Source organism: Sander lucioperca, chromosome 21 (genome assembly GCF_008315115.2).
Source record: "Sander lucioperca isolate FBNREF2018 chromosome 21, SLUC_FBN_1.2, whole genome shotgun sequence".
In the NCBI taxonomy this organism is placed as follows: Eukaryota; Metazoa; Chordata; class Actinopteri; order Perciformes; family Percidae; genus Sander; species Sander lucioperca.
In genome coordinates this window covers 24,190,658-24,218,535 of record NC_050193.1, presented here as the reverse complement: position 1 = coordinate 24,218,535, position 27,878 = coordinate 24,190,658, and the positions used below count along the sequence as shown (strand labels likewise).

The following is a 27,878-nucleotide window of genomic DNA, read 5'->3' as shown; positions in this document are numbered from 1 at the left end:
TTCTCATTTAGTTTAGTTTTTTCTAACTGTCATTGAGAATAAAAAACGTGAAACATTCAATTTGTTTTTGTGAACACTATTCTACATGAGAGGCAAAACAACTCTCCAGAGTTGAAAGTTAAGGAGACACTGAGAACAACTGACCATATTAGGCTATATAATTATATTTAATTGGGTACTAGCTCAGGCGTTTAAGGAAATGGAACAGTAGATCAACTTGCAAAAAAAATAATAAAAAGCAAATAAAGTTAATATGTAAAAGACAAGGGAATGTGTCAACAATAACATGCTCCGCCGGGTGGCAATTTGCGAACATAAAAGACATAAAGCTCAGGTACAGCCATCTGCTGGTTGACGTGGGAGTTGCAGGTGTTGCTGTCTGATGCTGCTGTGATCTCACAGTTGTCGTTGTGCAGTGGAGGCGTTTTATTTTCTGTGTGCAACCAACCGCAAGAAATGGTGAGTGAGGAAAACAGATACAGCTCAAAATGTAAAGGCCTGTTAACTAGCCAAACCTTACTTTAATTAGTCATTAAGTCATTCTCTACGCGTTAAAACGTATGCTGTAACGTTAAGTAGCTGAACCGAGCTTGTCACAAACAAACGATCATCCAAAAGCTGATGCCTTTGTTTAGCTAACCCTTGCTAACATTGGTTAGCTTCCCCACGTTGGTTAACGTCAACACAGTAGCTAGCTAGCTCAGTAGCTCATGCTAGCTGGACATTGCTTTATAATGCTCGAATCGATAGCAGGATTAGCAGACAATGGTCCAGACGAAAAGGGGCGTATAAATTAACATTGTTTTGGATGAGTGACAGCTCAACTAGCAAACTTTGCCTAGCTAGCCGTAAAGCGGCTAACTAGCTAGCTAAAGTTGTCAGCAGCTGCTGTAGCTCGGCTAACGTTATTGTCTATAAAACATCATAGATACAAACACTTGGTGTTAACAGTTACATGTATGAAGTGTGCTTAATAGGTGGCATCTTAAGAGGGGACAGTCTATTGAGGAAGCTACTCCAGCTAACGTTAGCAGCTGTTTTAATAACGACTACCTTAGTAGCCACAGCTAAGCTAGCTCGTCATGATGCTATCTAGCAGCTGCCGCACCGTGTGACTTTAAACGCCTTGGTGTGACGTTATGGAGTAGAGGTGTCTTTTGGTTTAAACCTAACCGGCTTATCAACTAACTCGCCAAAATATACTGTCGCTGCCAGCTTCACCACCAGTGCTGCTGCCACACAGCTTAACCTCCGCAGAGTTATAACCTGGCTAGTAACGTTACAGGCAGTTGACGTACACAAACAAGAAGCTACTAACCGCACCTAATGTGCTGCTTTAACTATTTTAACTATTATCACGGCACGTTTAATTGTATGCACCTTCATTTAACATAACCTAACCTAAGTGTTTGAGTTGATTTACATATGTCATATTGTTAGTTTGCATTGTCATGATATATTCAAACGTATCAATAACTTTGTGTCGGGGTTTTACTTGGAAATCCTTTTGTGCGGTGGCTCAGTATACTGTAGATGTTCGATCACAAGCCATCCACAATAAGTTGCACATTACTAACCCCATGCATTTGTTTTAATTAGTTAACATTTGCAAATACAGTGGTGGAATGTAGCTAGTACATATACTCAAGTACTGTACTTGAGTCCAAATTCGAGGTACTTCACTTGAGTATTTACATTCTTTTTTCTACTACATTTTTCTGAACGCTTTATATACTTTTCAGATTACAAATTTCCATACCCCTCCTGTCCAGTGAAAATCACGTATGTCCAGATGTGTTGATTTTGAGTGTTTCTGATAAACTGACCGATGAAGTGTTACTTTGTGTTGAGAAATTTATTTCAGCTAGATTAACTATTCAAACACCCTCTTGGATTAGCTGGAAAATGCGTTGTCACAAACCTGAAAACAGGGCCGTTTTTCTGAGCTCATGAAAAGTTGACTTTTTAGAGATACGTGGTTCTTACAGGACAGCGACGCTACAAACATATGATGATCTTACAATATATATAAAGGAGTTCATATTAGCACAACCTTAAACATCTACAGCAGTAAAATGCAACATGCATATTAATGCAGCAGTAATGTTACTCCAGATGCATCATATATAATAGTAAAACACTGATACATTAAGTAAATGTTGCTGATAATGCTTACATACTTTTACTTAAGGGTAACTTCGTTTTTCAACCTGGGCCCTATTTTCCTATGTTTTCGTGTCTAAGTGACTGAAGGGAACAACTATCTTTGAAATTGGTCCAGTATTAAGCGAGACCTCTGCAGTCAGCAGCGCGTAACAAGCTACAATGTTATGGTATTGGGCATTTGCGCACCTTCAATTTACGTCCACAAAAAATGCTTGCTTTACCACTATGCTCAGATTATTATTCTAAGTGTCTAACAACATTATGGAAAGAATCCCTACAGAGGTTGACCTTTTTATTAAAGAGTATCCTTTTTGTTTAACATGAAACGTCCCCGAAATTGCTAGCGGCCAAACCCATTAGACTCCATTTAAATAAACGGTAATTATTTCAACGTGAAATACTTCATTCAAAGTCGACAGAATCAAAACAAAACTATCAAAAGCCATCTTGGTTCGTCTTTACACTGTTAAAACAATCGGCACTCTGGTTTGGTTGAAATGAACCCTTAATTCACCCATTTACATGTGAAAATATGCTGGCTCTATACACGCTAAAAGTATTGTTTATTTAAATAGAGTCTGGCGATAGCGATTTTTGAGCTGTTTCTGTTTTAAACAAAAGTGATCTTACTCTTTAACAAAAGGTCTATCTATGTAGGGATCATTTCCATAATGTTGTCAGACACTTAGAATAATAATCTGAGCATGTCAGTGGCAAAAACAGCAGATTTAGTGGATACAATTGACGATTTGCCCTATAGGATTACATTGCAGCCCGGTTTGCGGCTGCCGGTTACAGCTTTCCCACTCAATACTGGACCAATTTCAAATATTTTTGTTCACATTAGCCACTTAGACATCAATGCATGGGGAAAATAGGTTCCAGGTTGAAAAAAACCCCACCTGAAATTACCCTGTAAGGTTTTAAGGACAGGACTTTTACATGTAGTGAAGTAGGTTCACAGTTTGGTATTAGTACTTTTACTTAAATAAGGGATCTGAATACTTCTTCCCCCATTCTGCAAATGATAAAGCTTCTATCTGCTGATTGCAACACTTTGTGGAGGTTTTACCATTGAGACGACCAGTAATAGCTAGATTGGGTGATTGGGGCTTGTGGGTTTGAAATAGACAACGGGATGCTAGTATAGATGAGACATACTGTATATCTAACTGAAGTCTTGGTTGTTTTTCTAGCTTTGGAGGAACCTGTTTAAAACGTGAAAACGAGTTTCAGGGTGAATTGTGCCTCCAGAGAGTTACAGCTTCCTCCTGTTTGAGAAAATGGCATTTATAAGGTTAACAATGAAGTTTTTGTGATGTGAATATTCTTGGAAATCATCAGTGTCTCATTTCCACGCTTTCCTCTGTCACTTGATCTCACTTCAGGATGTGTTTCTAATGATCCGACGTCACAAGACAACCATCTTCACAGATGCCAAAGAGTCTACCACAGTCTATGAACTGAAGCGCATTGTTGAAGGCATTTTAAAGAGACCACCTGAAGATCAGAGACTTTACAAGGTAAATGAATTGCCTTATAGAGCTCAACAGTCCCGCCCACAGCGGGTTCCGGAAGTAAAAATACAATGCAATTTCTCCATTGACAAATTGGAGTATAAGCCATAAAATCGTAACCGTCGATGATAGACTTAAAACCAGCATGCCGACATGACTCAGCGATTGTATATGCTCATATAGACACCACAAATCATGGGGCACTACCCTTGTTTTGAGATAAATGTCTTTTATTCGCGATGTCTTGGATAAGTACTTCATTACCCACAATCCTGAACAAGCCCACAGTGATGCCTCTGATTGGTGGAACTCGTGCTGGTGAGGAGGGGGGGTGTCAGTACCCGATCCGTGCTGCCTGCACGATCCGTCACGAAGATTTACGACACTGCACGAATCACGATCTGTTCCACGCTTCTGACGTTAGCCTCTGCCGGGAAGCTAACGTTAGTTTAGCTAACAGCTAATTCGGCTAACCGCTAGCTGACAGCTTGATTCATTCTAAAATAACGTTAACTGAAACTTAACACTGGGTAAAGCCGTCTACAGCTGACGTAACAGCCGTTATATATGTTAACGGTTATTTTCAGGTTTTATTTTGAGGGTCTTTTAAAGTTATTACATGCTGTCTCAGCTAGCGGTTAGCCAAATTAGGTGTTAGCTAAACTAATGTTAGCTTCCTTTCTTCAGTGGTGCGCGGTGGTTTATGGGATGAGTAGTTCCTTTGCTCTGAGATGACGATATGTACACAGTCTTGTACCTTTTACTTTTTGGGGATTTTCTGTTTGTTTTTTTTACTCGAAATGATACGTTGTATGCTTATGAGTCACGTACCATCTGGTTAGCCTAAGGCATGGTCTTAAACTCTTTATATATGGATTTTTCCAGACGTCAATGGGAGAAATGAATGGGAAATATACCTCCGGAACCCACGGTCTCTCAGAGGAGGGGCGGGACTGTTGAGCTCTATTATGTAGTGTGATGACCAGTTAGTGGACTACATACATATAGCTAACAGCTTCTTGGTTGTCATTGTTGCTCATACCCACCTAAGCAGTGTTTAGACCAATATTACAATCTAAATTCATGGTTTAGCACTGCCTGATTAAGGTAAATGTCAGGGTAAGCGATATGAAAATATATACCCTGACATTATATGAATTTGTTTGGTTTCTGAATTCTGGACAGACCAAAAAAGCAAGTTGAAGATATCACGATGGGCTTGGAGAATCTGTAAATGGCATTTTTTTATAAACCATTTTTGTATACTAAACGATGAATTGAAAAATGTGTTATATCATATTGATGTTGCAACATAAAACCTTCACCCACCTCTATCAATGTTAAAAAGCCAAATGCAAAGTTTGGATGACTTTTTACCTGCATCATTGATTTACCCAATAGTTACAGGATTCTTCCAGCTTCTATCTTGAAACTTAAATGATACTGAATACAAACTTGTGGGCTTAAAGGAACGCAAGTAGTTTTCACAACAGAGAGCATTGTGTGAAATTGAGAAATCCATTTCACTGCACTGGCTACGTGGTCTCCTAAATCTCTTCAGACACCTGGAAATGCTGATGTAACATAAAAATGTAGTGAATGAATGAACAACTAACTCTACACTACTTTTATCTTCTTTTTTCTTAACCAGGATGATGTGATGCTTAATGACGGTCAAACTCTCGGAAATTGTGGCTTTACAAATCAAACAGCCCGACCTCAGGCCCCAGCCACAGTGGGATTAGCCTTCCGCCTGAGTGGTAAGTAGTTCATTCCTAAATCTACTTCATAGTAGACTATTTTCAGTTTGTGTTGTAGTCATGGCACCATCCGTTGACTTGTTTTATTTTGAGCCACTCTTAGTCCAGTCTGAACTGAGCAAGTTGTTTTGAACGGTAGTAGCTCTGATTTTCTGCTCTGATTTACTTTTATGTATCTTCTCTCCCTCTCTTTTCACTGTTGTCACTTCCTTGGTCGTTCTCTCAGATGATTCATTTGAGCAGCTGAGGGTCGAGCCTTTCTCCACTCCCCCAGAGCTCCCTGACGTCATGAAGCCCCAGGACTCGGGCAGCACAGCCAACGAGCAGGCTGTACAGTGAGGGAGGGGGCAGGGAAACGAGAGGGACGCACAGCGGGTCAGAGGGAGGATGCACGTGGGGAGGGAGGGGTTGAAATTTGGGAAGTGATGCCTCCGCAGGGGAGTTTTACCTTGCTGACGACAGATCTTCAGCTGAGTACAAACAATTACAAACATGGACTCTCCTTGTTGTAAATGTGAGGGCGGGTGCTTCAAAGTGGTTCATTTGTCCTGAAATCAGTGAACGCATGCTAGATAAATTTAAAATTTCACACAAGACCCTTCAGAGATACCTGACGGACTTGTCACAACACTGTCAGTCAGCCATGGGATTGGTAACGGCTGAACATAAAAAATTGTACCTCGTATTTAATTAATTCTAGTCTTTATTTAGGGTAAGGTTATTGCTGCCTTACTTGTTTTTTATTTTGCTTGGCTTAAACGTGGGAGTCGATAGGGTGTGACGTTTTTTAGGCTTTTATGTTTGTGTGTTTCTTTATTAAACTATTACTAGGATTTAACATGTTTTTGGTCTTTGGCCTGGATATGTGTTGCGACAATAGCTAGGAGTTTGTGAATTTCTAAGTTACTATCTGTATTTCAAAAACATTTTGAACAATATGAATCTGAAATAAAATAGATTCACTTGTTGGCAGGAGATCTGGCATTAAGATGAACATTTCTTGGTACTTGACCTATCAGTAGTTGTAGTTTTCCTACTGTAGCTGCTCATAGAAGTTACTGAGACTGAATGCGCTCAGTTGTGGGTATCTACAACACATGTAACGCTGGCGTGGACCTGGTGTTGAAAGTTAAATGTCCGACAGGCAGAGCAGCAATCAAAAATGTATTAATAGTGATTTATTGATTTATTTTTTACATTACTAACAAAGTTGGGGACTAGCCAACTTTCCCCTCCAATGTTTGATTGTAGCCAATGACATCTTGGATATGTTGAGATCTTGACTTGTATTAGTGGGGCTAATTGTTTCTAGTAAACCTAAACCGTATGTCATGTATTAAGTTATGAACCATGCCTGTGAGTAGTGGGCTGCACATTTTTTAACTCTCCATTGTCCAAGATCACTGCCCATTTTGATTGAGTTCATTCTGCAACTTGTGTTGTATTATACCCCGTTAATACATTGTTTTCCTGAAATTAAAAGGTGAATTAGAAATGAACTTCTCTGCGCATCAAACTAAAGTATAACACTAGGTCTCATGATCTAGAAAACTACAATTCAAAAACTTAAACCCTCCATTAGTTACAACAGGAAAGTATATTCTGACCTGGGGGTGTTGAATGAAATAGTTGACATTAACATTTGCAAATTGAGGCTGTTAAACATGATCAAAGTTGCACTTCTAACTGATTTAACATTAAAACAACTGTTTTTCACTCCTGTGCACTGTGGTGTTTTTGTATGCATTAAAGTCAAAGGTAGAAGACGACGTATTAACACAATATTGTTAGTGTGCACGCTCACAGCTGGAGGAATACAATCTATTGATTTTGCATTGCATTTGTAAACAGCAGCTTATTTTATTTATATATATATATATATATATAATTTTTTTTTTTAAAGTGCAAATTAAGAGTCACTGCAATATAGAATAGCATTAGCATTAAGACTGATGACGGGAGCAGCAATGAAACAATACAACTGCAGCAAAACGTATTGGATGTCTTGACTGTTACTGGGGTGTGTGGAGACCTATTTTTATACAGTAGATGATGGAGACTTACATTTATAAGGCAACAATGTGTGGTTCTGCTCATGTTTATCATCTTATAAAAGGAGAACTAGCAACACCAAAAACAGCAACGTGTAAAGATTAAAGGACTGCAACTAACGATAATATTAAGGCTTAATGTGATGATTGTTTTCTCAATCAATCGTATGGTCAATAAAATACTGATAACTGCCCATCACAACATCCCAGCACCCAGGTGGACGTTTTCAAATAACTTGTTTTGTCCAAACAACAGACCAAAACCAAAATATATTAAATTTACAACCATATAAAACAGAACAGAAACAGAAAAGGCAACAAATTCTCAAAATTGTCAGGCTGAAACCAGAGGACGTTTGGCATTTTTGCTTGAAAAATGACCAGTTGGTTAATTGACGAGATGTTTCAGCTCTAAACTCAATACTGACTTAGTGGAAATTACGCTTGACCTAGGTTGTGCTCGATGTTCTAAAAATGATAAACTTTCCGACAGCACTTGAAGGCAGCGTACGTTAGCTAGCAGGCTAGCATAGCATTAGCTAGCATCGTAAATTCGCGATGCCTCCCTATGTAGCTACAAAACACTGTTCGTTTAACTGTTCTGCTCCATGGATAAAGAAATGATGACCCCCCCCTGGCTTAACACATACTTAGCGAACTTGACAGATTGACAAATGGACGTCAATGAGTATGTTTTATCAGCGGGCAGATCCGTGCTGGACATGGTGGAGCGGGAGTGGCAGCCCCTGTCTCCTGGCGAGCTGGAGCAGCGACTGGACCAGGCGGTGGAAGAAATCCTGGAGGGTGACCTGATAGCTAAACTTAAAACTCAGCCGTCGCCTCCTCCTCCTATATGCGTACAGTTACTGCAGAGCCAAGCTAATGTGCAGCCCCAGGTTTTACAGATGACAGCATCCAGTAGTTCCCCGGAGGATGAAGTACCAGAGCCCCGAGAACTGTTGGATACCGTAGACGGTGCTGCAGTCAAGGTATCGGTCTGTCTATGGTGATCTGGTCAAACGTTGCTCACTGAGACTGCTACTGTTCTTAAAATACGTTTACAAATCTGTCAAAGGGTGTAAGATTGTACCTATCTGCAGTGCAAAGTAACACTTTAGTAACACTAGGATATTTTAAAGTGTTTTTCTTTGGTACATTACTAGTTGAGGGATATGTTGAAGTTAGACAATCACAGAATACGGGTAGAAAACAAAATCCCTCCCAAGGTTGGAGCTACAGTATATTCATTTATACAAATATATACACCTGCATCTCTCTCTCTGAACGTGTACATTTCATCACCTTAAAATCTTTCACTTCTTTTATCCCACTTCAGACCAAATTTGAACGTTTCTACCTTTGCCCAGTGTTTTTTTTTCTAGCTGTGCCTTGTTCTGAATGTTGATCCAATCATGAAAGTAACCAATATATTTGAGATAAATTGAGCGCTCCTCAATTTTTTTCTGCTGTCACCCCTGTGAGATACACTCTTTGTTATAACCATGATAAATGGAATCGCCTGAAATACATGTTAAATCTACTGTCAGACTGATGTTGGCTACTGTAACATAATTTATCCCCCCCCCCCTCCATCAGTACATCACAGACCTGCTTCAAAGCTCCAAATCCAGGGCCCGAATGGCCGGACGGGCTCGCTTGTCTTTGTCCCACACTGTCCTGCTGTCCCTCACTCTGCTCTCCGAGCGCGTCAGCTACCGCTCTGTGTCCCGCCGCTTCCACCTAGAGAAAGGAAACATCCACAGGATCTTCTTTTCTTTCTGTGAGCGCATCAACACGCTGGAAGAGAGGCAAATCAGGTGGCCAGTCGGTGGGTTGACAGTGTTGTTTTTGGGACATGATCATTACAATGTTGTCAATGACTTGAGTGCAAAAAAAGGGTTTGAAAATAATAATGGTGTGGGTACTTCCTCTCTATTCTATAGGCAAAGAGGCTGTAGAGGCCCTTTTCCCACTTTGCAGTCCAGAGAAGGAGCAGGAGGAGCAGCAAGGTATCCCTCTGGTCCTGGGAGTGTTGGGACACACCCGCATCCCTATCCGCCTGCCTATAGGGAAACATGATGTGGAGAGCACAGTGCCTGAGGTGAAGAGGATGAAGAAGGAGGCCCACCCTGACTCCTGGCTAAACCTTCAACTCACATGCGACCGTAAAGGCCGGTTCCTACACTGCAGAATCAGTAAAGGATCAGATGTGGACAGAGGCGTCGCTCTGAGTGACAAACTTAAACAGCATCCTGAACTGATGCCCTCTAGCTCCTGCCTCGTGGCCAGAGCCGGTTACCCACTCTCTGCTCATATTTTAACTTCATACTCAGAAAGTCACGGGCCAAGAGAGGAGCTGTTCAACAAGACACTCGAGGAGCATTTTCACATCCTGGATCAGGCTGTTGCCAACCTGAGAACCCGATTTCAAAGGCTCAGGTATCTGGATATTGGAAACTATGATCGAGCCAGAGCTGTCGTGCTGACCGCCTGTGTGTTGCACAATGTGTTTTTGGACATGGGACAAGTAGTACAAGGAGAAGTTGAGAAAGAGGAAGCCATAATCCAAGAGGGAGAGATGGAAGTAGATGAAGAGGGTGTACACAGACGGAACGCCATCTCAGATTTGTTGTTTAAAAACTTTGATTCTGGAAGCACATGATGTGATGATGTGATGATGTGTGGTGGGAAACTTGGGTTCCTTGATGTAAATGTACAGTTTTGTAATATAAAGGTTTATTTTAACAGTCTCTACTGCCTGCACTCATAACACTCGACTATCAGAAAACAGAGATATATTTCCTGTTAAGGCATTTACACGGTGTGTAACAGTTGTCCACTGTAAATCTTGATAATCCATAATTATTACTGTGGTTTACCAAATTGGAGATGACAAATGATATTGGACAAAGTGTTTACATTTTTCCAAAACAGTTTCACCCCATTTTACAAATTTAAAAAAGAAAAAAATTTAAATGTAATCACACAAAATACTCTTCGACTGCAGCTGTATATAAATACCAGTGTGTTTCTATTGTTCCTCTTCATCACAGTGAAAGTACATGTAACAGCCAATAAAAGGTCTCTAATGTAGCATAATAAAGCATATGGCTAAGGATCACAAATAACATCCACTGAAAAGTGTCTTAACTTATGACTAATGAGTTTTTCCAGGCTCTTAAAAAACTATGGGGTGCCCGAAGGAACACATGACAAATTGCCAAAAAATAAGTAAATGAATGGGCAATAAATAGTGTATTATCTCTTTCTATATCCAGTTCATCACTCATTTTATTTTGAAAGTGGCGACCGGAAGTGAGTGTGTGATATTGGTTCTACTTTGACGCTGGTGTGAACATTTCCATGTTAAACTTTAAAACTGTCTGATAATACAGTAATCGGCAGCTATGATGTTACTGTCGTTATCTCTTAATAATCACACGGAGTTGCGTATCGATATATTAATATTGATTATAGATATTAAAACCGAAAAATAAATGTAATGTTGCAGTTCCTCACTGTGACCACTGGAGGGCAGTGACGTTTTTTCTAATATTCTGTCCACCGCCTCGGGGCAGACAATATACAGTCTATAGGGCAGACACAACTTTTACAAAGGTAGTATTAATTACATGGTGAAGTTAATACTGTAAGTGTATATTATTGATACATTAACACTACTAGCTTGTCTATGAATTCTGTTATTTTTACCTCTTAGGAATAATTATCAGTATAAGTATCTGTATTGTTTTCACTGAAAAATGTGAATGTGTTTTATTTCAACTGTGACTACCTTTGAACAATGATCATAATCATGTTGTGATAATTTAGGTTGTTTTTTTAACTTTTGGGGCCAGCACAATTTTTTTTAAATTATAAATAACTAGTGCAGTGATGGTAGGATGCCTTAGTTGTGAGTAATATTTTAGTTTTTCTTACTTTGCATCAAACAATCAGTCAGTAAGTGGTTGATTGAAATGATTACATCCATTAGGGCATCAACAGAAAAGGACAAATTTGAGGAGGCATGTAATCTGCTTGCAGAATAAACAAAAGTTGCCCGGCCAGGGTGTGGTTTGTGAGTCTGTGTTTCATACGTCCCATTTTCTGAACTCAGACTGGCCTATTCTTAAAACTCAGTGTAACAGTAAACATGTGCCAACATGACCAATCTAAAAAACGTTTATAAAAAAAAAAAAAACTGTTTTCCTTGTGCAGTATCATAAAAGTTTTTGGTAAGAGCAAACAACACACACAGAAGTTCAGATCCACTTCATGTGGCCTACTGTCCATCCTTTGACATCTGTGTGTTGTTCTTCTGAGCCAGGCTAGAGATGGCCTGGGCCAGGTTGTTAATAGCCTCTATCTTCCTCTCCTCCAGGGCTTTCTGCTGGGCCCACATGTTCATTTTCCTCTCTTGCAGCTCCATGTACAACTGTAGGACGTCCTGTGGAGGCCGGGCAGTGCAGGGAGCAGCTGTTGCAGGAGGTGTAGGTAGAATAGGGGTAAACCTCTTGCTGGCTATGGCCTTGCCCACTCTTGTGCCATTGAGCTTGGCTCTTCGCTGGGCTTCGATCTCCTCTCTGCTCTTACCCAAGACCTCGTGCATTGTCTTGAAGAACTCCCAGTGGACGCTGGCCGCCCCCAGCCTCTTGGCCCTCTCAGCGTTCTTCCTGTACGTGGCCAGCATGTTTCTCCACTTGAGGTCACATTCGTACGCCTTCACAGTGACATCAGTGACCTCTGACTCCCTCAGTTTGGTATTTACTTTCTCTGCCACCATCTCCCAAAGTTTCTTTTTCTTGCATACAGGCTGGTCAAAAGCCTGGTCCATTTCAAGTCTGGTGTTGACAAGGTGCCATGTAGCCTGCTGTGTCCATATAAATTCTAGAGAAAAACAAAGGTGTATTATGTTATTGGTTGATAAATTATATTACCTTGCGTTGAACCTCTTACCTGTTTTGTTTTTTTTAGTTTTTTCATTTTATTTGACACAGCTTGTCTGATTGAAACACCTATTTGAGGTCCTAAGTTACCAAACGACATATAATCCAATGAGTCACGGTTTATGACTATAATCACTGCAATAGGCAGAGACTGCGCACTCATCAGCCCTCCTCGCTTCATGCGATGACTGGATGAAACCTGTTTAACTTCAGGTTGTAACGTTACTAACCTGCTTTGGTTTTATCGGTGTCCACGCTGGACACGACCGTTTCCTTTCCTTCTACTTCAGTACTTTGTATCACAATTGTCTCGATTACCTCCATGCTGTCAAAACATTACAATAGCAGTCAAAGTTTTTCTTTATTAGCAGTGTGTATCTATCGTAGAATTTAACAACATCTCTTTTCTCGCATCGAGTAAAACGATGACTATAACAACGTCAATTAGCAGCTTGGGACGTGTAGTCCGTTTTAGTAGCTACAAATGGGCTTTTGAGTTCTCCGGTATACCAGGTAAACTACAATCCCTAAACGCTGCGAATTGTTCAATACGCACTACTCTTTATCACTGCCACGGGGAATGTAGTATTTTAAAACGAGGAAATGTACTATGGGAGGTGAAAGACAGCGAAATTTGAACTACAAATCCCAGCATATATCTAACCGGCCCACCTCTTCACTCCCTGCTCCCTCCCTCGACCGCCCCTGTTTTGTTGTTTGGCTAAAGATGGCGTTAGCGGCTAACTCAGGCGATTGCATTTTGTTTCACAAAAATTATTCAGCCAGTGGTAACAAAACATTGATCATTTAGAGCTTTAATCCGTCATTTGATGTGTAAAAATGTGTTACATAGAGATAATACACGTCTATCACGTAGAATAACGATTGTTCGGCCTTATCACGATGTAGGCCTGTTTTTAAGGGAGTGGACCGAAGCTGTTGGAACTCCATCTCCCATCAGCGAGTGCGACGTCAGGTGGTACAACTTTCCTTTTTCATGGTATCTGTAGTTTTCTGACCACACCAGAATGTTATTTTTGCGGAAACTTTGAAAAAAATGTAAATTAACTCATTCACCAGTTGAGTTAACAAGCTAAACTTTAAAGTGAAAGGACATGTTATTATTTCACTGGAAGCGTCCAGTAATGCTCTGCAGTGTGTACAATATCTGTCTAAACTGAGAGGAAGAAAATTAAGATAATTGAACCCAGAGCCTGCCAAGCAGAGGGACCATGGCTGCATCACATGTTCAAGGTGACTGGAAACAATCTCGAGCATCCTCCAGAGAAGGGCACACATCATCACCAGAGTCTTCTTTGACCTGGTGCTTGGCTCACCTTTCCAAACCTGGATCAGGGACTGAACATCACGGGCATGGCAAGGCTGACTCAGGCGGTAGCAGAGAAACGGACAAGAGGTCCAAAATATTTCAGTGGCGAGCCCTGGTTGCTATCCGGACGCAGCACATCAAGGGTGACAAGGCTGGCATTGCCAGATTCAGAACTCAAGGTGGCCTCCGGCCCCTGTTGGACCTGCTCAAACGCACAGAGTGCTCCAGGAAAACACTGGACCTGGCTCTGAGCATCCTGGCAAACTGCTGCACTGAGCTGGAGACACGCATAGAGGTGAGATAAAATGAATAATAAAGAAGCGTTTGAACGCTCTATTTATTAAACCACCCATGCAAACTGCTTACATTTGAAATGTCTATCCACCACAGGTTCGTAAGCTTGATGGAATAAATATTGTAGGTAAGTGATCATTTACATTCTTATGAGGAATTTGATCTTATGATGACTTTTTAAATTTTTGAAATCTTTGGTATTTTCACAATTAATGACATGTAATCATGAAAAAATCTTGACTGTCCCAGTGGAGATCCTGAAGGAAAATGTGGCCCTGGAAACCGTCCAGAACCGAGCAGCACGAGCTTTGGGAAACTTGGCAATGGATCCAGAGAGCTCTGCACTCATCCACTCTGCTGGTAAGTCTTAAATGTCAGTGTGTCTCACTGCATACTTTTTAGTTGGCAGTTTTCAGCATTTAAAATAAGATGCAGCTTGAATGCTACTTGAGGGAAAATTATACTTTTGCAGTAGCAGCAGAACAGAAGTTATAATGTTCATTACCTGTTGGATTGAAAGAATAATCATGTATGGACTAATGGACAGGTCTATCAATATTTGTGGTATGGTAGTTACACTTCTACACTTTAAAGAGCCTATGTGCAGCAGGATGTCCCTCTTACATATTCATATTTTGAGATTAATCGATAATGAAAATAATTTTTAGTTGTTGTCTCTTCATAAGTCCAGATGTCAAATGTGCCTTAAATATGTCTATTCACATTACCCAAAACTTGCAGAAACTGTTAATATGATCAGTGAAATGTTTTTGTGGAGATATCATTTGTCCTCAGATCAAAAACCATCCTCCTCCATCTTTTTATTTTATTTTATTTTTTTTTACAGGTGGTGTTCCTCTTCTCCTTCTTTGTGTTTCTCTTTCTTCTGGCCCGTCCTCTCCCACTGCTGCTCCACCCAAAGAGCCCTGTCCTAAACTGGAGTGCGCCCAGTCAGCTGCTCGGGCTCTCCTCTACCTCTCAGATACGCCCTCTAACCGCCTGTCACTGCTCACCCAGGGGACCTTATCTTCTCTCGCTCCTCTCATCGCTCCAGAATATCCCCAGGGGCTTAGGCGTGCGGCGCTCAGGACCCTCCACGAGCTGACCCGGGGCTGTGGTGTTGAATGTGCCAGGGAGGTGTCCCGTTCTGGAGTCCTCGCTCAGCTCGGTGTCATGGCGTTGGGGGAGTCTGGTAAACCTTCCGAAGAGCTGGCACTGAAAACCCTGGCGAACATGTGCTCCCAAGGCTGCCTGCGCCCTCTTGTGGGCTCACTGGGGGTCATTCAAAAGTTCACTGAGGAGGTCAAGAGGGACCCACTGAAGTCCGGAGTCTTCCTCAAGGCGCTGTGCTTGTGCTGCAAGGAGGCGGTTAACCGGGCCAAGGTGAAGGAGAGTGGTGGACTGGAGGTGCTAATTGGCTTTCTGGCTGCCCATCAGAGACATCCCCTTTCCCGATTAGTCATCCTGGCCTGCGTAGACTTTGTTTTTGATGAATCTGCTATGGAGCAGTTGCAAGAGTTAGGGCTGGTCCCTCTGCTTGTTGCCCGACTGGTAGAGCTCTCCAAAGGTGAGGAACAATCTGCTGAGAAGATGGATGTGAACCTCTCCTCCAGCATGTCTCCCACTGAGCTCCTGCCCTCATCATGTTTCGACTCCTTTGACTTTCCTCCTCCTCCTGAGGGCTGCAGGAAGGAAGAAGCTGGAAAGGAGCAAGGTCTATGTTCATCAAGCTTTTTAAGTCTCAGGTATGGAAAATAAACACAGGTTTATCTACGTTCCCTGTTAATTTGATTCTACTATTTTCTATTGTTTATCTACATGCTTATTGCTCTCTCTTCAGGTCCTGGTTGGTGTCTGAGGGATTGATCTCTTCAGAGGGGGACCTGCTGGATTCCTCTGGTGTTGAAGGGGAATGGGCGAGTCTTCAGATCCCACAATCTTCTTCCCCTCAAACCTCCTCTCCAAACCCTGATTCCCTTTCCTCTCTTAAAAACTCATCTCCATCCAACTTTACTGCATCTTCCACTTCTAAAAAAGCTGCTCTGTCTTCCCCTGTGTCCTCTTCGGCCCAGCCCCCACTGTCATCCTCATGTAAAATCACTGATCCGCCTCCCTCTAGTAGTCCTCAACCTTACAGTGCGCTCACACCGGGTTTGGGGTGTGAGCGCACTTCTTCCACTATCTCCTCTCCCAGTAAAACAACCCAAACACCAGTCTCTCCATCAAAGTTCTCATCCCCTCACAGAAGGAGGCAGCGTGCTCATTCAGCAGCTTGTTTGACTAAAGTAACTCTTGATACCCCTCCTTCTGTGCCCCGCCCGATGGCTTACCACCACCCCTACCACCCTGAACCCTGGACGCCCGAGTCGCCCATCCTGCTGCTGCTGTCACGCTTCTCCCACGCCACCGACCCAAGTGCTGCTCTTATCAGCTCAGGTGTCATGACCGGCTTGCTCTACTACCTCACCCATCACCAGGACCCGAGCGCAAGGTGCTTCCGAATGCTTTGCCGGCTGAGTTGCAACCCAAACTGTTTGCAGGCGCTGGTCCGAACCGGCTCGGTCGCACTGATTCGTCACCATCTCTGTCAAAGAGGGGGAGGATTTGAGGGAGAGGAGAGGCAGACGGACCGAGTGAAAGCCAAAGTTAAACAACTTGGTAAGATAAAAATATTTTACCTGCAACACAGTAACTGCAGAACAGTTACAAGGCTATATTTACCCATACACCTTGTAGCTGTTTTACAATAGCTGTTATAGCAGAACCTACAGTTCCTCATTGCCAAAGTTATAGATAATTCAAATTGTTTTAATCTTGTATTAGTATTATTATTGTTTAACTCTCTTTTGACTAGGGATGCACCTATCCAACTTTCCAGGTCCCAATACCTCAACTCAGGATATCTGCCATTAACAACTACAGATCTGACACCAGTGCTCTCTTTTTGAATGAATGTAACTGCAGCAAAAACACTGCATTTCATAATGACATAATAAATCTTAAATATGTAATGTGGATCAGTCACATCTGGCTGATCCTCGATAATCTTAATGAGGTCAGCATGGGGGCCGATACAGATCTGGCGTATTGGATCGGTGCGTCCCTACTTCTGTCATGAATAGTACTCAAGAACCAGCTTTTATGTAATTAAACACAATATCACTGTCTCTCTCTGCAGGTTTTACTCTTCTTAATAATCTGCGTGTCCAGTGTGAGTCTGGATTTGGCTCTGGGGTTGTTGCCCATGTGATGCTGTCAGGCTCTGAGTCTGACAAGACGAACTGTGCGCTGTCTCTGCCATTAATCAGCAGGTGAGTAGTAGATCTATAAGGGGGGGGGGATCGATACAGCATAGTATTGCAATATTTTCCGTGGCAATACTGTATCGCTACACAGACGCCAAGTATCGATCTTTTATTATATATGTGTTGGTCAGTTTGTCTGCTTGACAATCCCATTTTGCAGAAGTGAGATGAACAAACAGACAAATGTATCTTTTTAGATAAAACAGATGTTGACAAAGTTTCCTTTTGGGGACATCATTTGAAATTGGGAAAAAATTGAAGTTGGAAAAGAATTGCACTATATCGCAGAATATTGCAATATGTTTAAAATTGCAATAATATTGTATTGTGACATAAGTATCGTGATGATATCGTATCGTGAGGCCTGTGGTGATTCCCACCCCTGAGGGCTATGTGAAAATGAGCTCACTAATCATGAGAATCTGTACATGTAATGACTGGAATGTCATAAAATGCACTCTTCTATCTATAAGTTAGCGATCTTAAAAATCGTATTTGTTGGTGTGATATTCTGGTTAGAAAGCAGACATTTTGATTTAAAAAAAATAAATAACTTGATAAAAACATTATTTCCAGAAATCTTTACATTTTACTTACACCATTACAAAGACGATCCAGAATAATGACCATATGTGGCCATATGTGAGCTTAACAAACCCTATTTGTCTCCCAACAGCAACAAGTCCCTGTTAAAGAAACTTCTTCTGGACAGCGGTGGGCTGCTCTTGGCTCTGCAGCCCCTTGGTTGCGATGACGATGATGTGGATGAAGACCCCCCCACTGAATGTAAGAAGTTGCTTTCTGATTGGTTTAATTCACCGCATTCTGGCCTGACTTCTCAGCTCCACTCGCTGTTCTTCTCCCTCCTGATTGGATGCCTGTCTACCTTGATGGGTGGCATCAAAATGGAGCTTGCCAAAAAACATCTAAATCCAGTTACAGCAAGGTCAGTCAGTAAAATTGACAAAGTTTCACCCCCTCCCTCAAAAAGGCCTCGCCTGGCTGACACCTGTCCTTATGCAGTCTCGAACTTTGACCTCCTTTTGCTGCTGGACGACGGGACTCAGGTCCGAGCCAACAGGGAGGCCGTGGCCGGGGTGGAGGGGACAGGCGGGGTCAGCTCTGAATACTTTTGGGCTCTGTTGAGAGGTGGATTTGGAGAAGCTCAGGGTAATGTGGAAGAAGCCATCCGCATTAAAGATGTCAGCACAGGTATGCTGCTACCAGTGCTGCATTACCTGCATGGATGTCGCTTCACCAAGGACACAGAAACAACAAGGGAAAGTGATGGAGAGAGGGGAGGACAGTGTCAGATTTTGGACACATTGGTCCTTGAAGGACTAGGGATCTGCCAAAAAGAGAGAGAGGATAACTCAACAGAAGGTTTTGCTTTCCAGAAAACAGCTTTAGGTGAGATGATGATTGGAGCATGCAGATTCTTGGTGACTGAGCTGCAGAGAGAGTTGGAGAATCTCTGTGTGTCTCTTCTCCTATCCTGCTTCACCAAGACTGCTAGTCGAGCGGCCTCAGGTTCCACAGTGGAAAAGGCTGAAAATGCTGCATCTAAAATGGACCAAGAATGCATCTGGTCTGCCGAGGAGAACCTGGCTAATCGGACATCCGAGTTAGAGTTGACGGGTTTTGAAGTGCAAACAGAAAATGTACCAGGACAGACGAAGAAAACGAACACTTCCCGGCACCAGACAGAAATAAATAAAACCTCATTAGCTGTAACAGTTCCAAAGGCCAGCAGAGGACTCAATACAATCAAAAGTGCAACTCCAGTTTCCAAATCAAGCTGTGCGTCAGTGGTGGACAAATCACTTGATCCAGAAGAGCTGAGGCTAAGACCAAAGAACTTGAAAAGTTCAGCACAGCGTTTGAAATTAGCAGCTCAGGGCTTATCCTCTGTAGCCAGTGCAGGAGGTGGGGCCCTGGCTGCTCTCCTACCCCAGGTGTACTGGTTTTCCCAGCGGTACAGCTACCCAGCACTGGGTCGGGCATGCTTGTCTTTGCTGCTGGGCTGTCAGGACTGTCCCCGGCCCTTCTTGATCTCCTCCCTTGCTGGGGATTGCCTTCGCAGACTTGCCAGAGAGGCGGACTGTATAGAGACACTGAAACAGGATCTACTAAGTCTGACCACAGCAGCTCTGAGCTGAGCGAGTGAAATAGTGGAGTGGTTGGTAGTATCAATATAGAGGGCACAGATTAAGTGAGAGCGACTGTGGGGCTTGTTAGAAGCTTCTAGAAAAGTTGCCATTGTATTCATTTTATCAAATGTCTGAAAAGTACAAGTGCAGGCTACACAACAGCACGATTACCTGAAAAACTGCTGTATGAATTTCTTGAGCACACTTGAGAACAAAACTGACTGTTGATTTATTTTCATAAACTGGAAGTATACATTTCAATTTAGTTTTGATGTAATGTGATATAAACTGTAGCGCATCTCAGCATGACATAATTGTATCATAATTTACTAATGACATTTTTGGATAGTAATATGTTTTTTTGGTAAAAAGTTTAAGAAAGAAGTCCGCAATGCATTTGGTAAATGTCATTTAGCTGGAAGTACTGGAATTATCAGGGTTGGTCTAGAAGCCAGTTGTTTATTTTGTATATAAAGATAACATGGATTAGCAGATATACACTGTATAAACTCCAACTGTCCCATATAAATTTATGCCACTGAATATATTGTTGGAACGTGTGTGTGTGTGTGTGTGTGTGTGTGTGTGTGTGTGTGTGTGTGTGTGTGTGTGTGTGTGTGTGTGTGTGTGTGTGTGTGTGTGTGTGTGTGTGTGTGTGTGTGTGTGTGTGTGTGTGTGTGTGTGTGTGTGTGTGTGTGTGTGTGTGTGTGTGTGTGTGTGTGTGTGTGTGTGTGTACAAGTGGCATGCTAATGCTACTAAATGTTAGCATTTTAAAGAATAAGGCTGAGACTGGCAATGTTCTATATTTTTCTTAATGTCAGCCAACAGCATTAACAAAAAAAAAAAAACAACAACAACCAAGTGTTAGTCTGTTTCTTAATACTTTACTTCCCTACCTTGTTTGTGGCTCTCAGACCCAAGCCCAGGAGTTCCTATTGAAGACTTAAATCTTTAAGTAGTTAAAATAGGCCATGGTTATATAGTTACATTTTTCAGAAAAAAACAAATAATACAGCTGGGCACTGTATTTTTTAGCAAATTTAGCAAAACAGGAGTAAATTCGTTTGTTAGTGGCCTATTTTCAGCGGTGAATTAATATACATCAGTGCTGTAAAAACGGTGCAACGATGGCTCATTAATGTGTTTTTTTTTATAGTTTTTGGACAATAATGGAGCCACGGCACAGAGGAATAAGATATATCAGGCTTTGGCACAGACAATACATATTAGAAGGATTAGTTAATTGATGGTTTTGGTCTTTTCATGGGATTCTTTGACAAGAGACATCTAAAATATTACCAGCCTTGTTTTAATCATTTAAAGTCCATATGGACAGGATTTGAACAATTCTGACTTTGCCAACCCCTAGTGCTAGTATATAAAAATACACCATAAGAGATGGCAGTGCATTCTGCTGTAACACTTAAAATAGTTGAACATGGTCTAGATAATAAGATGTAAAAAGACATTTTGATATAAGTCTTGAGGTTTGATTAAATGAAGCACTACTCTAAATTCAACAAAAAAAATGGCACTAAGTGTAATACAGCAAAAGTGGATTTATTCTTGTCTGGGTGCACCGCTTGATGGCGGTGCTGCTTGGCCCCTCGGTCAGTATAATTAAGCCAAGTACACTGCAGACTGAAGTTTTAAATAAGCAACATAACACAGCTGAGAAATGTGACTGATCCTCTCAGTGATGGGAGCCCTCGAAGCCATCAGGCAGAGGGTTGGTGTGAGAGTTGTGGAACAGAGAGTGGTTTCCATCGCCCCAGGGGAATTTCTGGAATCAGACATTAACGTATAAGTAAAGGCAACAACGGGAAAAAACAGTGATATTCATCCCATACCATTTCTGTATTGGCCCAGGAGTGGTGTTACGTAAATCCTGATGCAGGCTGTTTGAGACTCACCTTGGTGCGGATGCGCAGGTGAGGAAATGGCACAAATTCTGGCTGCTCATGCGAGTGCGCCTGCATCTTCATGTAGGCGTTGGCCATGCAGACACCAACACCAGGAAGGGCCAACACAAAGGTCAGTATCTTCCAGGTCCTCGCTGTGGAAAACACAACCAGTGAAAGTACATGACTAAAGCAGTAAATAAGGTATGGGGGCAATGAAAAACTAACATAGCAGCTGTTTCTCTACATCAATAATAAAGTATAATTCCTGATCACTTGCCATTGAGCATAAATGTGCAGGACAGTTGCCAGCTTTGCAGACATTTCAGTTATTGTTCAACAAAAGGCTCCAACTGTATGTGACTCAGAGGTGCAGTTGCATGCAGAAGCATTTTGGTTGTATTTGTTTTGATAGGGAAAGTAAAGACACACTGACCTCCTCCCTCATGGCTTGAATGTGACGCAGCAGCAAACACCCGTCGAGCGACCAAGGCAGCCGGAGACACAGACATCTGTAGAGGTAGAGAGGAAGAAAAGAAAAAAGCTTGAGAAACAGTATATTTTAATGTTATGCCCCAGACAAAATTACCCAGTTTATTCTCTTAATTATTTTAATGTGAAGGGAGCCTTCATAAGCTTCACACAGAGCCAAAAAACACAACAGATGTAACACATGTTGAAATAAATACAATATCTGAAGAGAACCTTTACACAGCCATTTCAAGGTATAGTTCACATATATAAAGTTATGTGCAGAATTAATAATCTGTCATATGATCCTCTATAAACACACAATAAACCCTCTATAAACTATAAAACAGCAGGCAGTTGAGGCTGGGCCTACTAGTGTTGCTGTGTATTAAGAGTGGTGGTAACCGTAATAAAACACAAGATCACGCAAAAACTTACTGTTCTTCAGGCAGACAATATCCAATAGGCTTTATTGTCCTCTTTATTTTTCTGGTGAAGCCGTTGCTTGTTTTATTTCTTCTCCTTCCTGTTTGTTTGTCCTTCACTCTGTCCTGGGTTAAACTGTGTGTCAGACTCCTCCCTATTTCAATCTGTCCATGCGCCAAGAATTTAGTTTATATTTGGGCAAGTGCAAAGGCCGGCTGATATGTGACGAGGAGGAAGAGGATAGGGGAGGAGGTGTGCTGGTTGTGCACAGGACTTTCAGCCTGCATTACAAAGACTAAAATAAGGGCTGAGGGCTGATTAATCCTTATTTCTGGCCCACATTATCAATTTTTTTTTTTTACATAAACTGTGTTAACTTTTAATATAGTTTCAGTGGGAGAGCAGTCACTGAAATCACATGGTTCAGTTGTGGGTCACAAGTGGAGAATAATCTCCAGTTTATTTACATTTTTAATGTATAAATCACCTATTATTGTAAGTCCTATTTGGTCTCTCTTGCCTCAAGATTAGATGAACATTGATATCCTGTAGTGAAATCATAGCCAAGTGTTTGGTTTATATATGATATGAGCATTCATTTGGCAGTTCAGTGGGATCAGAAAAAACTTGCAAGCATATGTACAATATATTAAATCATACAAACTGAAAAAGCATTTGTTTAAGTGTTGGCAACATTTATTTGGTAATCAGAGTTGTGATTATGTGACAAAATGAGACTGTATTTATGTTAAAAACAAAATCATTTGTTTAACTTAATAAGATAAACTGTCCACCAAATGGGGTACTGTTGTTATTAGTACACTGTCCAAACGCTCCTTCAGGCTCCTTACTTTTAAAAGGTAAAATAAATAAATTAAATGTGATATAAAATGCAACATTTACAGTTTGGCAAAACTAAGGTTTTCATACTCTTTTTGAATTCATTATTTTTATATTCCACTCTCTGTTGAGTGTCAATTCTGGATATTAGTAATGCCTTTGTCGTCTCTGTCTGGGCGGCTTCAGGCTGTAGTGCAAACAGCAGCCTGAGCCAGCAGTGATGTCAGCCAGTCATGCAAGCAGCCAGTCTGAATGTCTCGCACGTGTTATTGTGGGCAGAGGTTAAATACCATCTCAGTTTGAAGACTCTGTGCACAGACATGTATTGGCAGGTAGACACGGAGGTTTACATGTGCTGCAAGTGTGCAGCTGGACTCCAGTCCCTCCAACCTGCAGATATGTTATTAAGATCATTGCTCCATTGCCTGCATATACATAGTCTATATAAGGTGGGACCTAACTTTTACATGTATCTATAAGTAAGAATTCAATTAGAAATGACAAATGAGATGTATGCAATATGGAAGTTTCCAAACCCAGTTAGTCTATGTAATACTTCTATTGCGTTTTAGTCATGTTAGCGACGTGGCTCTAAGGATGATAAAGTAGGTCTGTCAGTCGGTCCACCACTTGATCTAGATTGAAATATCTCAACAACTACAGGACAGATTGAGATGAAATTTTGTAACTTTGACATTCATGGTCCCCAGAGGGTGAATCCTACTGACTTTTGGTGACTTTGGAGCCTCTAGTCTAGCATACACACTAGTCTTGCTGATGATGGACAGCCACACAGAATGAACCGATTCAACAGGTTTTCTACCTGAACCTGATGAAGTACAGCATTTCCATCACTGGGTGTGGAGTTTATTACACACACAGCTGCCGGAGGAAACACTGTAGACTCAACACAGCAAAGTGGACAGACACACACATAATTATAATGTGTAATTAATCTTTTTCCTGACTCTATCCTCTTATAATCAATTTGACACCACTGAATTTACAGCAGAATGGATTGAAGTCATCCTAAAGTTTGGGTAAACTGTGTGATGCAAATAAAGAAGGTGTGTAAACTGAGTTCAGATGAGTTTACCCATCACACACCCCTGTCTGTGTATATTTTATGCCAAGAGAAAGACAGCTGTGCATTGTGTGCAATGCAGTAAGTGTGTGTGATGTTGGACAGAGGTGAAAGCAGCCGATGCCAGTTGTAACAGTCTGTCCCATCTTTGCCTTGTAAATCTGTGTCTCTCTCTTCTCTGGACACTTAGCTACCATATTCCTGCGTTCACTTCAGAGCAGCTCACATCTAAGCTCTTCATTGAAGTTATTACCGCACAGATAACCTTTTTCTGCTCTTCATGCAGACATTTCAGGATGTTTGATGTAGTTTAGAAAATATAAACCAGACAGAAACAGTGTTTTAATTTTGAACGGTGCCTCGTACTTTCACTTCTAATTGTTGTGATTTTAAACTATGGCTTGCTGCAATCTAATTCTTGTTTATGCAATGTAGGACTGTACAATAATGGAACATATATCTCTAGAGAATGTGTGTGTACACACTGGAATGATATCTCTAATTGTGAGTGAGTGAGTGAGTGAGTGAGTGAGTGAGTGAGTGAGAGAGAGAGAGACTGGGATGTATCCTGGGTTCAAAATTAACTTTTTCATCCACCAACCAAATGGCTAGTGAATGTGAATATCATGTAAACTCTCTTTGCTTTACTCTCTAATTACTCTTTGCCTCTCTAAGGCAAGTTTTCCCAGTTCTGTCAGTTAAGAGTTTATTTTGAGGCCATCTTCATCATAGACTCCCTGATTGAGTAAATGTGCTGCTGTAAAGTCTTCAAAATAAAAAAAAATGTTGTCCTCCTCTCCGAGGACAAGACCTGCTCAACCAGATGCAGGTTTAGCTGAGAGACCTGCATTAAGACTGAGCCAGCACCATCACTCTGTAAGTCTTTGTGTTCATCCCATAATGTGTATACGCTTCATGGAGCTGAACACTAATATTAAGCCCCCTGGAGGTGGCCCTCAGTGGCTTACAAGGTGGAAGAAGAACTGTCCCAGCCCCCAGGCTAAAAACTAAAAAACTAAACCTTCAAATTCAAGGCCAAAATTTTTGTGAGTTTGTTTTTGTGTGAGAGTGAACGTGATCATTTTACCATTGCAAAGCTGTTCATGAAAGTGATCAAGTTTAGAGATTTAGTTGAGATTATTTGTATTTACGCCTCCGACCACCAAATGGCGCAGGGTGTATTTTGAGATGGTTGATAGACTTAATGAGGAGGTTTCAGGTGCAGGTGTTGCTGCTTTGTTGGAGGCAGGTTTTGACCGTGTCACAGTCTGTGTTTATGCCCATATTTGTTGTTTTGCACTTTCTTTGGAACATTTTGGTGTATTTAAGAGAGAATAAAACAATGGACTAAACTACAACAGCAGCTGGTGTATTGAGCTGTATAATAAATCTGGCTTTTGTTGATGGACACACACTGTGTAGTCTATTTTATAGGAAGCACACATAACTAAATCTTACAGAATAATAGCCCATCAGTGGACTTTTAAGTGTAAAGGAAATGGTCACTACAGAGACCAAAATCATCCATCTGCTGCTGGCCCCAGTACTCTTAACTTACACTTTTGCATGAACTGACAGCTTAGCTCCATGCTAACATTTTAGAATATATAATGGGCCTGCTGACATAGTTTTTCCAGAAGTGAAAATTATCATTTAGTAGCTCTAAAGCTAAATGCAGAGTAACCCCAAATGTTTGCAGATCTGCGTGAGTTCCATTCTGCACACCTTCAGATGTCTAAAAGCATAATCCATTTACCTTTACATTTGCACTTTGAAAAATAATTAACGAAAATATACTAATAACTTTTGGATTAGCCTAATACTCTCCATGCCTGTCTGCACACTCCCTGCACTTAAACATGAAGGTAGAGCAAATGTATATCAGCATCCATTGTCAGTCACTAAATGCAATGTACTTTTCTGTTCTTTTGCAAAGCTTCCATTGTGGCATGAGCAGATATGTTTGATGAAAATGTTAATTTATTAATAGTTATTGGGAATGAAGTATCTGCTTTATGAGGCTATAAGAAGTTATTTCTGTAAAGCCAACCTCCTGATCCTCAACCCTCACCCAACATGCCATTAACCAGCTTGTTGTAAAGGTCAAGATTGAACTCTCCTTACCTAAGACATTTCTTCCCCTCTTTTGACCTTAAAGGTCCAATGTGTAGGAATTTCTCTAGCGTTGAGATCATATATCGCAATCAACTCTCTTCCACCACGCAGTTCAAAGTATGTATTACAGCTACGGTAGCCTTCACGCTTTTTTCTGATGACGCCGGTCTCTTGCTCTTTTCAATATCCTTTTTCGTTTTCTGGGTGAAAAAGAAGACTCCTGTTCCTGAAATTTGGATTTTGAATACGTGTGGTTCTCCATGTTTCCTTCTTCAACCTTGCCGGGGCCGGGAAGCGACGATACCCATTAGCAGCATTAGCAGCACCTGTGAGTTTATCATGTGACAGCAAAACGTGAAAGGTAGAGCAGTATGTCCTGTATGTCCCATACCGGCTAACGTATTTCAAGATGGCGCATGAATATGGAGTGTCTACCCCAGTTCATGCAAATGCAAATGTAAAATTTCAAGCCAATAGGAATACTTGGAATTGATGGTGGTGGTAAATATTCATGAAAAAGGACAAGTTTGTGAATGGGCAACACAGATTTTGATAATGAACAACTAAAAATGTTACACACTGGACCTTTTAAAGGACACATGAGGACAGCACACGAACACACACAGAATGTAATTTGTATGTATATATTGGGGCACACGTTGTTTCTAAAATGCAGACCACAGTGAAACTGCCATCCAGATGTGTCTCCGCAGACACTGCACTCCCTGTTCTCATACTGTTCTCCGGGTAAATGAGCCAACACAGTCTGCACCACCTCTGACAACAATCAGCTCTTCTTTTCAAAGCTTTGACATCTCGTCTTGAGAAATTGACACTCTGCGTATGGATCTGATTGTTTTTTTTAAATAGGCACCTCCCAAAACATGCAGACAGATGAATGTTTAGAGGTGAATCATGGATGAGGGAGTCATGAGTCAGACGTGGGTTATGTTATTGTCTTATGCTCAGTACCACCAGAGAAGACGATGTGGTGGTCTGCATGTGTGACCTCAGTTTTCCTCAGGTGGCATAACAACAACTGACTTCTTTCAAAGCATAATCATCATATGTGGTTCTCTAGTCAGACGTTTGCATTGAATGCTGCCGTGCCTGAGATTAAGACATAAACTTAAACATTAGATTGAGAAATGGCTGGGGACCTCCCACACTATAGGATATGAGTATGATCCTGGAGCCACCATGGGCTAATGCTTCTTGTACAGTCTCAACAGACTGTAGTTACACACTATTGCCCAAAAGAGCCCAATGACAGTTGAAAGCCTGTTTAAAGTATGATTACAATGCTCTTCTGTAGAAAACTATGGAAAATCTTAGAAAGTGGTGTTTTAATTGAGGTGCCAGCCTTGAGGGCTGTTTCTACAACAGTATTGTGTGTATGTTTATTGTTGCATGTTTTTCACTCACCAAACACACACATAAAAAAATGATGTAATATTTACTTTGCAATTTACAGTGTACACATTTTACCATTTGCGCTTCTTAAACACATTCTGTTTGCTT

The 27,878-nt window shown here is 41.3% G+C and overlaps 5 protein-coding genes across 6 annotated transcripts; 3 read left to right on the top strand and 2 right to left on the bottom strand.

The window, feature by feature from the left end:
• The first annotated feature begins 267 nt into the window (after positions 1-267).
• Positions 268-7,159, top strand: elob (elongin B). 2 transcript variants are annotated; one of them, XM_031318980.2, is made up of 5 exons: positions 343-459; positions 3,363-3,463; positions 3,555-3,689; positions 5,335-5,443; positions 5,670-7,159. In XM_031318980.2, exons 3-5 carry the CDS (start codon positions 3,567-3,569, stop codon positions 5,780-5,782), a joined length of 345 nt encoding a protein of 114 aa, XP_031174840.1. In that variant the 5' UTR covers positions 343-459; positions 3,363-3,463; positions 3,555-3,566; the 3' UTR covers positions 5,783-7,159. The 2 variants fall into 2 exon arrangements, with proteins under 2 accessions (XP_031174839.1, XP_031174840.1); XM_031318979.2 differs by lacking the exon at positions 3,363-3,463 and having other exon boundaries at positions 268-459.
• A 780-nt stretch (positions 7,160-7,939) lies between these two features.
• Positions 7,940-10,622, top strand: LOC116063856. The gene is made up of 3 exons (XM_031318845.2): positions 7,940-8,483; positions 9,091-9,322; positions 9,438-10,622. The coding sequence occupies exons 1-3, from the start codon at positions 8,169-8,171 to the stop codon at positions 10,154-10,156; spliced, it is 1,266 nt and encodes a 421-aa protein (XP_031174705.1). The 5' UTR covers positions 7,940-8,168; the 3' UTR covers positions 10,157-10,622.
• A 715-nt stretch (positions 10,623-11,337) lies between these two features.
• si:dkey-66i24.7 lies at positions 11,338-12,953 on the bottom strand. Its single transcript, XM_031318846.2, has 2 exons — positions 12,671-12,953; positions 11,338-12,381 (listed from the first exon to the last, which is right to left on the bottom strand). The coding sequence occupies exons 1-2, from the start codon at positions 12,762-12,764 to the stop codon at positions 11,777-11,779; spliced, it is 699 nt and encodes a 232-aa protein (XP_031174706.1). The 5' UTR covers positions 12,765-12,953; the 3' UTR covers positions 11,338-11,776.
• A 150-nt stretch (positions 12,954-13,103) lies between these two features.
• On the top strand, positions 13,104-20,062 carry armc5 (armadillo repeat containing 5). Its single transcript, XM_031318847.2, has 7 exons — positions 13,104-14,065; positions 14,161-14,191; positions 14,314-14,424; positions 14,912-15,809; positions 15,905-16,722; positions 17,243-17,375; positions 18,046-20,062. Exons 1-7 carry the CDS (start codon positions 13,673-13,675, stop codon positions 19,526-19,528), a joined length of 3,867 nt encoding a protein of 1,288 aa, XP_031174707.2. The 5' UTR covers positions 13,104-13,672; the 3' UTR covers positions 19,529-20,062.
• Positions 20,063-21,059: 997 nt separating this feature from the next.
• LOC116063876 (cytochrome c oxidase subunit 6A, mitochondrial) lies at positions 21,060-22,559 on the bottom strand. The gene is made up of 4 exons (XM_031318875.2): positions 22,331-22,559; positions 21,858-21,933; positions 21,434-21,576; positions 21,060-21,303 (listed from the first exon to the last, which is right to left on the bottom strand). The coding sequence occupies exons 2-4, from the start codon at positions 21,931-21,933 to the stop codon at positions 21,214-21,216; spliced, it is 309 nt and encodes a 102-aa protein (XP_031174735.1). The 5' UTR covers positions 22,331-22,559; the 3' UTR covers positions 21,060-21,213.
• Between the last annotated feature and the right edge of the window lie 5,319 nt (positions 22,560-27,878).

Excerpts from the sequence above, each read along its gene's own strand:
- elob (XM_031318979.2), top strand. Across the intron at positions 3,690-5,334 it reads AAGATCAGAGACTTTACAAG|GATGATGTGATGCTTAATGA; the intron begins GTAAATGAATTG and ends TTTCTTAACCAG. Across the intron at positions 5,444-5,669 it reads ATTAGCCTTCCGCCTGAGTG|ATGATTCATTTGAGCAGCTG; the intron begins GTAAGTAGTTCA and ends TCGTTCTCTCAG.
- LOC116063856 (XM_031318845.2), top strand. The coding sequence starts at position 8,169 with ATGGACGTCAATGAGTATGTTTTATCAGCGGGCAGATCCGTGCTGGAC. Across the intron at positions 8,484-9,090 it reads TAGACGGTGCTGCAGTCAAG|TACATCACAGACCTGCTTCA; the intron begins GTATCGGTCTGT and ends CCCCTCCATCAG. Across the intron at positions 9,323-9,437 it reads GCAAATCAGGTGGCCAGTCG|GCAAAGAGGCTGTAGAGGCC; the intron begins GTGGGTTGACAG and ends TCTATTCTATAG.
- si:dkey-66i24.7 (XM_031318846.2), bottom strand. The coding sequence starts at position 12,764 with ATGGAGGTAATCGAGACAATTGTGATACAAAGTACTGAAGTAGAAGGA. Across the intron at positions 12,382-12,670 it reads CACCGATAAAACCAAAGCAG|AATTTATATGGACACAGCAG; the intron begins GTTAGTAACGTT and ends GTTTTTCTCTAG.
- armc5 (XM_031318847.2), top strand. The coding sequence starts at position 13,673 with ATGGCTGCATCACATGTTCAAGGTGACTGGAAACAATCTCGAGCATCC. Across the intron at positions 14,192-14,313 it reads TGATGGAATAAATATTGTAG|TGGAGATCCTGAAGGAAAAT; the intron begins GTAAGTGATCAT and ends TGACTGTCCCAG. Across the intron at positions 16,723-17,242 it reads AGCCAAAGTTAAACAACTTG|GTTTTACTCTTCTTAATAAT; the intron begins GTAAGATAAAAA and ends CTCTCTCTGCAG.
- LOC116063876 (XM_031318875.2), bottom strand. The coding sequence starts at position 21,933 with ATGTCTGTGTCTCCGGCTGCCTTGGTCGCTCGACGGGTGTTTGCTGCT. Across the intron at positions 21,577-21,857 it reads TTCAAGCCATGAGGGAGGAG|CGAGGACCTGGAAGATACTG; the intron begins GTCAGTGTGTCT and ends TGTTTTCCACAG. Across the intron at positions 21,304-21,433 it reads ACCTGCGCATCCGCACCAAG|AAATTCCCCTGGGGCGATGG; the intron begins GTGAGTCTCAAA and ends GTCTGATTCCAG.